General features: G+C 45.8%; 1 protein-coding gene across 3 annotated transcripts; it reads right to left on the reverse strand.

The window, feature by feature from the left end:
* Nucleotides 1–605: 605 nt before the first annotated feature.
* On the reverse strand, nucleotides 606–8,993 carry RPL26L1 (ribosomal protein L26 like 1). 3 transcript variants are annotated; one of them, XM_060092528.1, is made up of 4 exons: nucleotides 8,915–8,993; nucleotides 8,408–8,584; nucleotides 1,692–1,832; nucleotides 606–919 (listed from the first exon to the last, which is right to left on the reverse strand). In XM_060092528.1, exons 2-4 carry the CDS (start codon nucleotides 8,573–8,575, stop codon nucleotides 791–793), a joined length of 438 nt encoding a protein of 145 aa, XP_059948511.1. In that variant the 5' UTR covers nucleotides 8,576–8,584; nucleotides 8,915–8,993; the 3' UTR covers nucleotides 606–790. The 3 variants fall into 3 exon arrangements, with proteins under 3 accessions (XP_059948511.1, XP_059948512.1, XP_059948514.1); XM_060092529.1 differs by having other exon boundaries at nucleotides 8,911–8,948; XM_060092531.1 differs by lacking the exon at nucleotides 8,915–8,993 and adding an exon at nucleotides 8,819–8,898.
* Nucleotides 8,994–12,780: the final 3,787 nt, after the last annotated feature.

The following is a 12,780-nucleotide window of genomic DNA, read 5'->3' on the forward strand; positions in this document are numbered from 1 at the left end:
CACAACCGATGCTGTGCAGGATCAGGGCCTCATGCAGCTAGATGAAGCACAAGATCTGGATTTCTCTGTGATCTCATAAGTTTTAAATGTTGGAAATTAATTTTAAGTTATGAAAACAATAGAAGGAAAAACAAAATCTATTTGTAAACCAAGTCTTGCCTGTAGACTGTCAGTTTCCTGAGTTAGCCCCAGGAAAGAGGAGGGCATTTCAGTCACATGGAAATAGCACTAGCAATGTCAAGACTTGGGCAGGGCAGCTGGGTCAGCGAGCTGCATGCCCTTGGGTTTGGCTGGGGTGTGAGGGAGAGGAAGCTGGCCAGAGAGCAGACTGGCAGGCCTGAGTGTGAGTGCTGAGCAGCACTGCTCTCTGTGCGTGCCAGTTCACAGCCGGACCTACACTGAGTGGGACAACCTCTGCCTCAGGGACCAGAGCCCTGTCCTGTCCGCCCCATCAGCGTGAGGGTCCAGGCAGGAGCAGGGCTGTCTTAACCTCACTGCTGCTATTGTGCTGCCCTGTAGATTAAACATGTGAAAGACTGGCAACGGGGAATTGAAAGTAAGATGGATTTTATCTAAAAGGCAATAAATGTGTTTTGGAACAAGAAAACGTGTCCAATTTTTATTCATAAAATTATTCATCGAAACAGCAAAAGTAGATATACAGAGCCACATATCAATAACGAAACAGGAAGGAAATGAAACGTTCCAGAGACATCTTGAAAAGTTTCAAAGGAATACACACCAGGCAAAAGAATCTACAGCTAAACCGTGGTTGCACAAAAGGTTATATTCATTCCTGCATTTTCTCAATAAGTTCTTCCTTATATTTGCCTTTCTCTTTTCCAACTTGTCGAGATTTGGCTTTGCGTTCAAGAATTTTTTTCCGATCTTTGTCCAGTTTGAGCCTGGTGATAACCACCTGTTAGCATGAGAGAACAAACAGATATTGAAAAAAAAAATTTTTTTTTTAAGGAGAAAGGACTTATAACCACAATTAATCTTATACAGCAGATCTTCCCTCGACAACAGTAGCTTGGGTTCCTTCTTCTGCTACCCAATGCCCAGCTCCTAACTCTTGAGGATCTAGAAGACCATTTAGATAATTTAGTGGTATGAAGTGTCATTTAGCTTGTGAAACATTATACTACCAACATGGATGGTTTGTCTATCCATGTTGGCAGTAAAATTTGCCCTTGGCTGGCAAAATGCATTGTTTTAAAAATACCTGCATTCCCACCAGCTACTGGGCAATACAGAGATCATAAAGATGAGTGAGACCCAACCATTCTGCCCTTAAGGATCTGAAACTCTGGAGGAGAGACCCTACAATACAACGTATAAAATGGGAGGTTAAAGGAGGAACAGCATATTCCACCAGGTGGGTGTGAGGGCTGAAGGAAGAGGTGTTCTCTCTTCTCCCTCTGGACATTCTCTAGTGGGAAAAGTGATGCCTGGAATGCCTGGAACACTCTTGCTACCAGCTTGCAGACGGGGCCTTCACCAAGGATGACACAACAGACAGGGAAAGGAACTGGATCCCTCATGATATCACTAAGCCAGTGAACCAACCAAGCCTTCCTCCTAAGGAAGTCCTTACCATGGCCGCCTGTGCAAAAAGTACCGACAGCCAACAACTCTAGTAGGAATGCTATGCTACACGCCCACTACCACTGTGCAGTCCCAGGCCATACCTTGCTTGGGTGAATGCCCACGTGGACAGTTGTGCCATTAGCCTTCTCACGCTGCACCCGCTCGATGTAGATGACATATTTCTTCCTGTACACCTGGACTACCTTGCCAATTTGCTGACCTTTGTAGTGTCCTCGAACCACCTGAGAGAAAATACAAAGAGAATTCTCCCCATTTCTAATGCTTGAACATCATAGTGAGGAAACTAATTATCAGGAACACACAGGCTAAAAATAGAACTTTTTGTATTCAGTCAAATTTTGAATTTTGATTCAACCAAAATCAGCTGTTTTTGTTTTTTTTTTTTGGTATAAATCTGCTTTGTATTATTCTAAGTCAGGTATAAATTCTTTGCCCGTATTTTTTTCTTCTCTTACCTGAACAAAACGTTCCTTGAACTAAGATGGTCATCACATGACTAGTCCTGAGAGTAAAAAAATACAATCGCTGTACATCTAAAACTAATACATGTTAGGGACTTTCCTAGTGGTCCAGTGGTTAAGAATCCACCCGCCAGTGCAGGGGACATGGGTTCGATCCCTGGTCCAAGAAGATCCCACATGCCGTGGAGCAACTAAGCCTGTGCACCATAACTACTAAGCCCACATGCCACAACTACTGAAGTCCCTGCGCTCTAGGGCCCGTGTGCCACAACTACGGAAGCCCATGTGTCTAGAGCCCATGCTCCACAACAAGAGAAGCCACCACAATGAGAAGCCCATGCACTTCAACGAAGAGTAGCCCCCGCTCGCCACAACTAGAGAAAGCCCACGCACAACTATGAAGATCCAGCACAGCCAAAAATAAATATTAAAAATAAGTAAATAAATAAAACTAATACGTGTTATATGTCAATTATAGCTCAATTTTTTACAAAAAGTAAAAAATATATATATATATAATCACTCTCAAGATCTAAACAGAGAATGGTTAAAGAAATTATACTTAGTAACTGAATCACTTTGCTGTACACCAGAAACTAACACAACATTGTAAATCAACTATACTTCAATTAAAAAAAAATTATATTGAGATTCTCAGGCAACCATCTAAAACCCATGTTTTCAAAAAACAATTTATGACCAAGGAAAATGCTCAAGATTTGACCTTTAGAGAAAAAAGAATACACGGCTATATATATAGTCTGAATCTTATGTGTATATGCTTCATATATGTATATGGCATGTAACATGAGATGAAGATATATCCAAATGTCAATAATGGTTGCCATTAGGAAGGAAGGAGAATTACTGATGACTATTTTTTAAGTTACGTTCTTCTAAATTTCAAGATTTCTACAATTAATACAAACATTTTATAGTCAGAAAAAAAAATAAAACATTAAATTAAAATCTTGTGGGCTATTTTTGCAATTAAAAATCAGCTCATACTCCAATTCTGTTCAAAAACCAACTCGATTATGGTTTCCCTAAAGGCAGGAGCCTATTAAACAGTAGCCATACAAGCACAGAGGAAATACCACATGTAAAGAATTGGCGAATCTCAATACTCCTAAAATGTCTACCTACATTGTTCAGCTTACTCACCAAGGTGATTTTCAGGTTGAAAAGACAACAGCCATGCATGCCTCACTGAAAATCCACCACAGTCTACGTGACCAGAGACCCTCACATGGAAAAAGTAGGTGAGAAAGCCCCTATTAACTATCATCCTGATTGAAGAAAGATGTTAATAAAAGGAGTCAAAGCAACACCAGTGATAAAAGAGAAGTGGATAAACGCTAGACCCAGCAAGGAGGGAGACGGGATAAGACTCAATCGACTGTGGAAAGGTGAGGGAGAGGAGGCGAGGATGACATCCAGAGTCTGGCTGGGCAACTGGATGGATGGATGTGCCTTTCCCGGAGGCATGGAACATGAAAATTCCATACACAGCGGGAAGGCCAACTGGGCTGGTGACAAAGACCTGCGCCTCATCCAAAGAGATGGCAACTCAAAGCCTGATTTTACTTAGGGAGCTGGTGGTATGAGAATGTAGAAATCTAAGAAAAGCCAACATTTTGGAAGAGCTTACAAAAGAGACTGAAGTGGCCAGGAAGAATGGCAAACCAGGAAGTGTGGTGTTAGAGTAGTCAAGACAAGAAAGTCAAATGCCCTAGCATGGTCAACTACTGGAAGGATAAAGTAACAGATGACAACAAGCTGGTCACTGGTGGTCATGGCTACAGTGCTTTCGGTGGAGCGGTGGGATGGAAGCCCTTACGATAAGGCAATGAGTTCACTGGAGGCGAGAAGATCAAGGTGAAAAAAGACTGACCCAAGGAGCCTGGATCTGAAGAGGATGAGAGAGAGGACACACGTTCAACATGGATGTGAAGTTAAGCGATAATTTTCTATTTTTAAAGAGGGGGAAACATGAATATGTTTAAATGCTGATGAGAAGGAACAAGTATGGAGGAAGAGGTAAAGGAAACTGTAGCGAAAGGGGATAATGGATAGAAGGATCTCAAGAGGGCAGAAGAGAGTGGTGGATGTCACATGCAGTGGCAGCAGGATAGCTTACACAGAAACAGGGATTTCTCTTTCACTGTAACAGGAGAGAATAAAGATGGGAGGGGTGCAACTGCAGGTAAGTCAGAGGGTGTGGAGCCGGGAGTTCTGCAAGATCCTGGACAATAGTTCTAATTTCCTCTGTAAAACAGGAGGCATAGTCAACTGCTCAGAGAAAGAGGTAGGTGAGATTTAGAAGATCCCAAGAGAGAAAAGGCAGTTTTAACAAACCTAATTGGGACGATTTTATTCTCCTGGTCAGAGAAGTGCTTACCTAGTATGGCCTTTGGAGTTAAGAGACCTGGATTCCTGGCTCAGACACTCATTTTCTATATTATTCTTTATTACTTTACCTGAGTTTCATTTTCTTCATATCTAAAAAGGAAGCCATTCATAACCCCACAGGCATTTAAAGAATGGCAGCTCCTTCTCCCCTGCCCTCCTTTTCTTTTTTACACATTTTTAAAAATTTTTATTTATTTAATTTATTTATTTTTGGCTGTGTTGGGTCTTCATCGCTGCGCACGGGCTTTCTCTAGTTGTAGTGAGCGGGAGCTACTCTTCGTTGCAGTGCGCGGGCTTCCCATTGCAGTGGCCTCTCGTTTCGGAGCACGGGCTCTAGGCGCATGGGCTTCAGTAGTTGTGACACGTGGGCTCAGTCGTTGTGGCTCACAGGCTCTAGAGCGCAGACTCAGTAGTTGTGGTACATGGGCTTAGTTGCTCCATGGCATGTGGGACCTTCCCGGACCAGGGCTCGAACCCATGTCGCCTGTGTTGGCAGGTGGATTCTTAACCACTGTACCACCAGGGAAGCCCCTGCCCTCCTTTTCTTTATCTCATCTTCCAATTCCATCCAGTCAACAGTTTTCATCCATTCAGTAAATATTGATTGTGCCCCTGTTGTGTGCCAGGCTCTGCACTGAGGTCAGGTAACAAAAAAGAAAAGTTCTCTGGCCTCACGGAGCTTAGTCTGATGGGGAGTAGGCAGTTGAGAGGTAAACATGCAAATATATAATCCTAACTGGAATAGGGCACATGGGAAGATACTGAGATGATAAAAAATGGTCTACGTCATATTAGGGTGATGCTACATGGTTTTACATCTGCCAAAACTCACCTGTGCATTTCACAGTATGTAAATTAGGCCTCAGTGTTTTTAAAAAAATGATCTCAAATTGTGTTCATTGCTATGAAAAAAGAATAAAGGATGCTATACTAAAATACTGAGTAAAGTATCTGGGAAGGCTTTTCTGAGGAACTGACATTAATATAAGACCTGCAACAGGAGGAGTTAGCCAGGTAAAGGGGAGAAGAGTACACCAGGCAGAGGGAGCACTCTGGACAGAGACGCAGAGGGAGAAACGATGTAAGTGCATTTAAGGGCCTGAAAAGACCAATGTGTTTGAAGTACAGAGCATGTGGCGGGTAATAAGATGAGATGAGGCCAGAGAATTAGACCTGGACTGGCTCACACAGGACCTTGTCAGTGATTTAGATTTTACAGTAAGCACATCGAGCACCACTGATAGGTTTTAAGCAGGATCTGATTTGCAAACGATGCCACTCTGTGGAGAATGGACTACAGTAACGGTGGAAGCTACAGATGCTTTGAAGTAAAATGGAAATATAAAGAAGTGGTCAGATTCAAGACGTATTGTGGAGGTAAAATCAACAAGACTTAGTGATAGATTAGAAGAGAGGGGTTAGGGAAAGTTAATAATAATTTAAAGGTTTATGATATACCTAAGTGGGGAGATAGAAGTGTCACTTATTGAGGTGTGAAAGATGGGACGAGAATCAGATTTTGGAGGCAGTGGGAATATCAGGATCTCGTGCATAAGAAGCTTGAGATGTCTGTGAGATATCCAAATACAGATGTTCAGCAGGCAGTTAGATCTACAGCTCTGTGGTCAGAAAAGTAGCTTGGACTGGGATGTAAAGGAGGAAGGTGTTAGCACGGAGAAGACATTTAAAACTTTAGGAATAAATATTACCACCTAGGTAGACCATGTAGGCCAGCCAGTGGAAGATCAGGTGCAGGCCCTGTGACAAACTCCAGCATTTAGGGACCAGGCAGAGGAGAAGTAGCCAGCAAAGGAGTCTGAGAAGTTGCAAGTAAATTGTGAGCCTGAAGTGTCACAGAAGCTAAAAAGAGAGGCTATTTCAAGAAGTACGGTGGTGCAACCTATGCCAAATGCTGCTGAAAAGTCAAGGATGGGGCTTCCCTGGTGGCGCAGTGGTTAAGAATCCGCCTGCCAATGCAAGGGACACGGGTTCAATCCCTGGTCCAGGAAGATCCCACATGCCACAGAGCAACTAAGCCCGTGCGCCCCAACTGCTCAGCCTGCACTCTAGGGTCCATGAGCCACAACTCCTGAGCTCGCGTGCTACAACTATGGAAGCCCACGCACCGAGAGCCCGTGCTCCGCAACAAGAGAAGCCACGGCAATGAGAAGCCCGTGCACCGCAATGAAGAGTAGACCCACTCGCCGCAACTAGAGAAAGCCCATGTGCGACAACAAAGACTCAACGCAGCCAGAAAAAAACCAAAAACAAAAGTCAAGGACAGTGAGACCAAGATGTGACCACTGAATTTAGTCATAAAGAGGTTGGTGGGGACTTCCCTGGTGGCACAGTGGTTAAGAATCTGCCTGCCAATTCAGGGGACACAGGTTCAAGCCCTGGTCCGGGAAGATCCCACATGCTGTGGAACAACTAAGCCCATGCACCACAACTACTGAGGCTGAACTCTACACCCTGCGAGCTGCAACTAGTTAGCCCACGTGCCACAACTACTGAAGCCCATGCGCCTAGAGCCCGTGCCCCGCAACAAGAGAAGCCCGCGCACCGCAAGAAAGAGAAAGCCCCGCGCAGCAACAAAGACCCAATGCAGCCATAAATAAATACATACGTACATAAATAAATAAATAAGAGGTTATTGGTGATCTCAGCCAAAAGCAGGTTCTATAAAGTAAAGAATCCAGATTTTCCAGGTCTCTTGCAAAACTGAAGAATCTGACAACAACTGAACGTAACTTAAGAGTCTTCATTTCCCTATCGCAGCAATGGGCTGAGGGTATATGACTATCTCCCTTAAAAGAGCCCACTTCCTTTAATTTGCCTAACTAGACCCTAGAGGCATTTGCAATGCCCCCTATTCTAGAACATGCCTGATGGGAAGGATCCAGGAGAGAAGAGGTTGAACCATACTTCTGAATTATTTTTTTCTATGCTATTCCTGTCACAATCTCAGCCTAACTTATCCCCTGCTTCCAGTCTTTTCCTCCTCAAAGCTTCAGAGTCCCAGTGCCTTAGGTGATCCACCAAATCCCTTACTTCATTCTCTAAGACAATGGTTCTCAACTGGGGGAGGGTGGCAGGGGTGATTTTGCTCCCCAGAGACACTGGGCAATACCTGGAAATATTTCTGCTTGTCATAACTACTGGCATCTAGTGGGGAGAGACCAGGGATGCTGCTAAACATCCTACAGTGCACAGGAGAGCTCAGCACAACAGAGAATTATCCAGCCCAAGAAGTCAATAGTGCTGAGGTTTTAAGAGGGGCCTGTAGGTCTTGTGCACTGTTAGTGTTCTAGGGAACACTGCCTGGTAAGTGCTCAATAAATATTCCCTCAAGGAATGAACATAGCCCCTGTCTATTTTACTCACCCTCACTTCCCCTCTCTACTACACATCCTAATCCTAAGCTCCAGTCACAGAGAACAGAGGGCTTACACTTTCTCACATGGGCCGTACTCTCACAATTTCAGGCCTCTGACTTGCTGCTGCTTCTCTATTCTCCCTGCCAAGTCCAGCACCATCAAATGCCCAGCTTCCACTAAACTCAATGATAACCAAGACCTTACTCTTATTGCAAAACATTCCCCTGCAAAGTCTGGTTCAAATAGCCACCCTGGGTAATGCCTGGCAAACTAGCAGCCTCTGCAGACAAAATAAGAAAACAAGAGTTTTGCTTGGCTGGGACAGTATATTTCTCAAATTATTATTATTAAAGAATTGAGTAGGAATGCTCTAAATTAGGCTGGACAGGCGCTCTCTGGTGACTCTGGGCCCCATCTCCGGTCTAACACATCTGCAGGGTCACATTACCTGCCAGTCCTCCACGTCCAAGCACACTCGACGTTCTCAGGCAAAGGCGGCGCCCGAGCGCCACGCAGCTGGGTAACTAGAGCCCGGAGGACACGTACCTGGACCTCGTCGTCCTTGCGGATGGGCATGGAGCGAACGTTGTACTTCTGCCGCAGCTCCTTGGAGAGTGGAGACGACATGATCTTCCTGCGCACGTGGGAGGGGGCATTGAAGTGACGTTTGCGGTTTTTGCTGCGGTCCGAGGTCACGAAGGGGTTGAACTTCATGGTGACAGTCTGCAAAGAAAGGCAAGGGAGAGAGCGAAGGGACGCTCAATGGGGTACCGGGGCATTCTCTCCATCCGGGACACTTCTCCCATTCCCGCGCAAGGGCTCTAGGGAGGTGGCCTCGGAAGAAGGCGACTGAAGGAAAACGAAGGATGTGAGGGGTCTGGGTGTTACACAGAGCAAGGCGTGGGTGGGGAGCACATGCTTGACTAAACGGATCTGGGCCGAAGGTGGCACTGGGACCTTGAGGCTGACTGAGGGAGGAGGGCTCGGACTGCACGGTTGGGGCGTCACGCAGAGAGATCTCCAGGGAGACAGGCAGCCCCTGCACTCACCTACCTGGCGACCGCAAGTTTCAAACCCTGGGCGCGCAAGGCCGGAAGTGAGGCTTCCTTGCCGCGCAAGCGCAGAAAGAAAGCAATGCTCCATTCCTATCGGAACGAAACTGAATAGCGCCCCCTCAGGCATGGGGTGGGATCGCAGCGCCTCGTTTTCGGGGGCCACGGGAGCGCTAGGCGGCTCCGGGAGTCATGCCTGGAACCCGGTGACTTGGTGCCGCTGGGGAGAAGGGGCACTTTTGTAGGGCCTGCAATAAAGGCTTGTTGATGTTCTTTTAATAGGTACATTATCAGTAGTCTCTCTCCTACCCCAGACTATTTGCCCCTGTTACCCTCCGCAGAGGTCGTCTAGGCGTATGTATGGTAGGGGTGATTTAACATCATGATTTAACATTGCTGTAAATGCAATCGGCTAACTTGCTTCTTCAAAAACAGGCACCGAGGAGCCTGTTCAAAATGCAGATTTTTGTGTTCCACCACAGCCCTGCAAAATCAGACAGCGTTAGGTCGGGGTCAGGGGCTCTGAATTTAGAGCAAGCACTTCCTCTCACCAAAGATTTTGAGGCGCACCCATGTTTGAATGTCATTACAAACCAACCACTTGGCTTTGCAAAACTTCACCCCAGTCTTTTAGCTCTTTTTAGAAGAGCTGGAGTTGTAGTGAGACCTGAACCCAAGTGCCTCTTCACGTTGCTGGACCTTAGCTTCTTATCTGTGAAATGGGGATGATCGAGTTGTTACGAGGACTAAATGGGTTAATCCGTTTCATGTGTTTAGAACAATGTCTGGCGCATAGCGCTCAATTACAGCCAGCTATTATTTCTAAGGAGAGCGGAGGCCTTGCTCCAGGACAGCCCTCACCAGAGTAAAACTTTTGCCATTAACTCCGAATGACGCAAACTGTAAGCTTTCCGTGTTTGATGTAAACACGTGCAATGCACCATGCTAACTGAAGCTGTGCTCTGACTCCCCTTTTAACTCCGTTGAGAGTCTTCTTTAAAAGCCGGCTAGGGCAGCCGGGATTCTGCGGACTAGCGCGCCTGCGGGTTTGTAGCCATTGCCCCGCCCCACTCATTCCGGCCCCGCCCACCCCGCCCTGCCCACCTTGTCCCCGCCTCGCCCCGCCTGGTGGTGCCCGAGCTCCGCCTCCCGCCTGGGGTAGGCAACCCAGTGTCGCGGGCACCACCCCTCTCGTCAGACTGAGAGTCCCTCCGCGCGGCCTCTGGGAATGAGAGGCCTCCAATCCCGGCTCCGCTGTGCGGGAGACTCTCAGTGATTGGTTGATTCATTCATTGAATGGATTGACTCATTCAATTCATATCTATTGAGCGCCTACTTTGTGCCAGACGCCAGACAGAAAGATAGAAGAGATGGGACTTCTCTGGCGGTCCAGTGGTTAAGACACCGTGCTTCCACTGCAGGGGACACGAGTTCGATGATCCCTGGTGGGGGAACTAAGTTCCTGCATGCCCGCGGTGGAGCCAAAAAAAAAAAAAAAAAAAAAGAAAGAAAGAAGACTTGCCTGATTCAGGCAGGTCCCCTGTTCTCTCCCTGTTTATTGGTGTTCCCTAACATATGGTGATGAAATTATGAAATACCAGCATTTACTCATACTCATGATCAACAATGGCATCTGGCTTGATCTCTAGACTTGCTGGGTGCTGTTTAAGGTTTAATTCCAGATCCCCTGAGGTCAGTGTTGGAGCCCTCTGGCCTTCAGACTCAGGGAGGATGGCTACACCTGGGCTGTCTGCAGAAGCCAGGGCAGCAGCAGTAAGCGGGGTGAAATTTGTTGGGGCAATAGCAACTGAAAGACCACCCGTTATAGGCTCCAAGAGTAAGGACGTGGGGGAAGAGTCATAAGAAAGGAAGATCTTAAATGTCCTCACAACACACACACACACACACAAAAGAAATGGTAATTATGTGAGGTGCTGGAAGTGATAACTAATGCTGTGGTAATCATGATGCAGTATGTAAGTGTATCAAATCAACACGTTGCACACCTTAAACTTACAGAATATTATAGGTCAGTTATATCTCAATAAATCTGGGGGGAGAAAAGGAAGTCACTTCTCATGGGCATGGCAGGGGCAGACGCCATTTGACCGAGTGCACGTAGATGGTCATAGAGGGCTTCTCAGAGCAGCCCTCACAGTGTTCATCAAACCAAAGCCCCCTGATGAATTCATTCATTCATGCATTCATTCACTTGCTCACTGGCTCCTTCTCTGCTCATTCGTTACTTCCCTATCACATTCATTCAGCCATTTACCCACACATTCATCCATTTGCTCATTAATTTAGTCACCATTTATTTGGTACCCATGTGGAGCCACAGGTACAGGGCTAGATCAAAGAGATCTGGGGAGGAGTGAAGTCCCGTCCCTGCTCCCAAGGAGCGCAGGGCCTCACTGGTGAGGGGCAGGCATGTGAGGGTAGATCATTACAACCCAAAATTATCAAGATGTGTTCACTCTCCACCAGGGCGGCAAGGCTTTTCTTTACCCCCACCCTCTGCCCCCTGTGGCTCAACAGAATTAAGACAGCTACAAGGACATGGCCAGATAAGATGGTGAGAGAACCTCAGCCCGGGTTTCTGTCATTCTAATAAGGATTTAGTAGAATTGGCTACTATCCTGCTTCATGCCTACCTTGGAAATATGCACAGGGACTGGTGTAGAAGCCCCAGGGCCTAGCACAGTGCCTGGCTCAGAGGATAGGCCAGGAGAATATTTTTATGTCTCCAAGGCAGAGGGTGATGTGGTGGGAAAGTGTGAGAGCCCCCTGGATTCTGGCTGCCTGGGTTTGGATATCCACCACTTCCTGGCTCTGGAGCTTTTGGATAAGATATTTAGCCTCTTGGTCACTCACTTTCCTCATCTGTGATATGGGAATAATGAGAGTACCCACCTCAACAGTTTGGTGCCAGGATTCAATGAACCCTCAGCACAACGTCTGGCACAAAGTAAGCACTTAATACATGGTAGAAATTATTTCTTTAAAAAAGAAAACGTTTATTTATTTATTTAAGCCACACTGCGCGGCTTGTGGGATCTCAGTTCCCTGACCAGAGATTGAACCCCGGGCCCTTGGCAATGAAAGCACGGAGTCTTAACCGCTGGATCACCAGGGAATTCCCAGAAATTATTATTTCTTAAATGAGTGAATAATAATGGCTAGTTGTATTAGGCTGAGCATTTTACTGTCACACATTGTGCTAACAGCTTTACGAACATTACCTTATTTATTCTGGTAAACAACCCTTTAAATTGTCCTTTTTACAGGTGAGAAAAGAGATTCTGAATTAGGTGGGAGCAGAGGCTGAATGTGATCCACCATGAGATATTCAATAGGATTATTGTTATCTGGCAGCCAATAAGATAATGAGGAGATCCACTGTTATTAACACTGGAAGGCGTCCATTATGTGAGGAAAAAAGTAAACTACAAAATAATGTTAACAGCATGATCCGATTTTGTTTACGGAAGAATATCACTAAAACATTAACAATGATGATCCCTGATTAGTGGGATTATGGGTGACTTCAATTTTCCTTTTTGTTCTTTTCCTTCAGTGGAGCTATGAGCATGTATTATTTGTGTAATTAAAACCATGTTGTAAGGGTTTTAAATTTTTGCTTAAGAAGATCCCCAATGTTCAACTTGGCTTTCTTTTGTAGGCTGTTTATTTATTTTTTATTTTTAAATTTTATTTATTTATTTATTTGCTGCGTTGGGTCTTCATTGCTGTGCGTGGGCTTTCTCTAGTTGCGGCGAGTGGGGGCTACTCTTCATTGCGGTGCACGGGCTTCTCATTGCACTGGCTTCTCTTGTTGTGGAGCACGGGTTCTAGGCACATGGGCTT

The sequence above is a fragment of the Mesoplodon densirostris genome, chromosome 3, assembly GCF_025265405.1.
Source record: "Mesoplodon densirostris isolate mMesDen1 chromosome 3, mMesDen1 primary haplotype, whole genome shotgun sequence".
Classification (NCBI taxonomy): Eukaryota; Metazoa; Chordata; class Mammalia; order Artiodactyla; family Ziphiidae; genus Mesoplodon; species Mesoplodon densirostris.

Excerpts from the sequence above, each read along its gene's own strand:
- RPL26L1 (XM_060092528.1), bottom strand. The coding sequence starts at position 8,575 with ATGAAGTTCAACCCCTTCGTGACCTCGGACCGCAGCAAAAACCGCAAA. Across the intron at positions 1,833-8,407 it reads GCAAGGACGACGAGGTCCAG|GTGGTTCGAGGACACTACAA; the intron begins GTACGTGTCCTC and ends ATTTTCTCTCAG. Across the intron at positions 920-1,691 it reads TGGGCATTCACCCAAGCAAG|GTGGTTATCACCAGGCTCAA; the intron begins GTATGGCCTGGG and ends TCATGCTAACAG.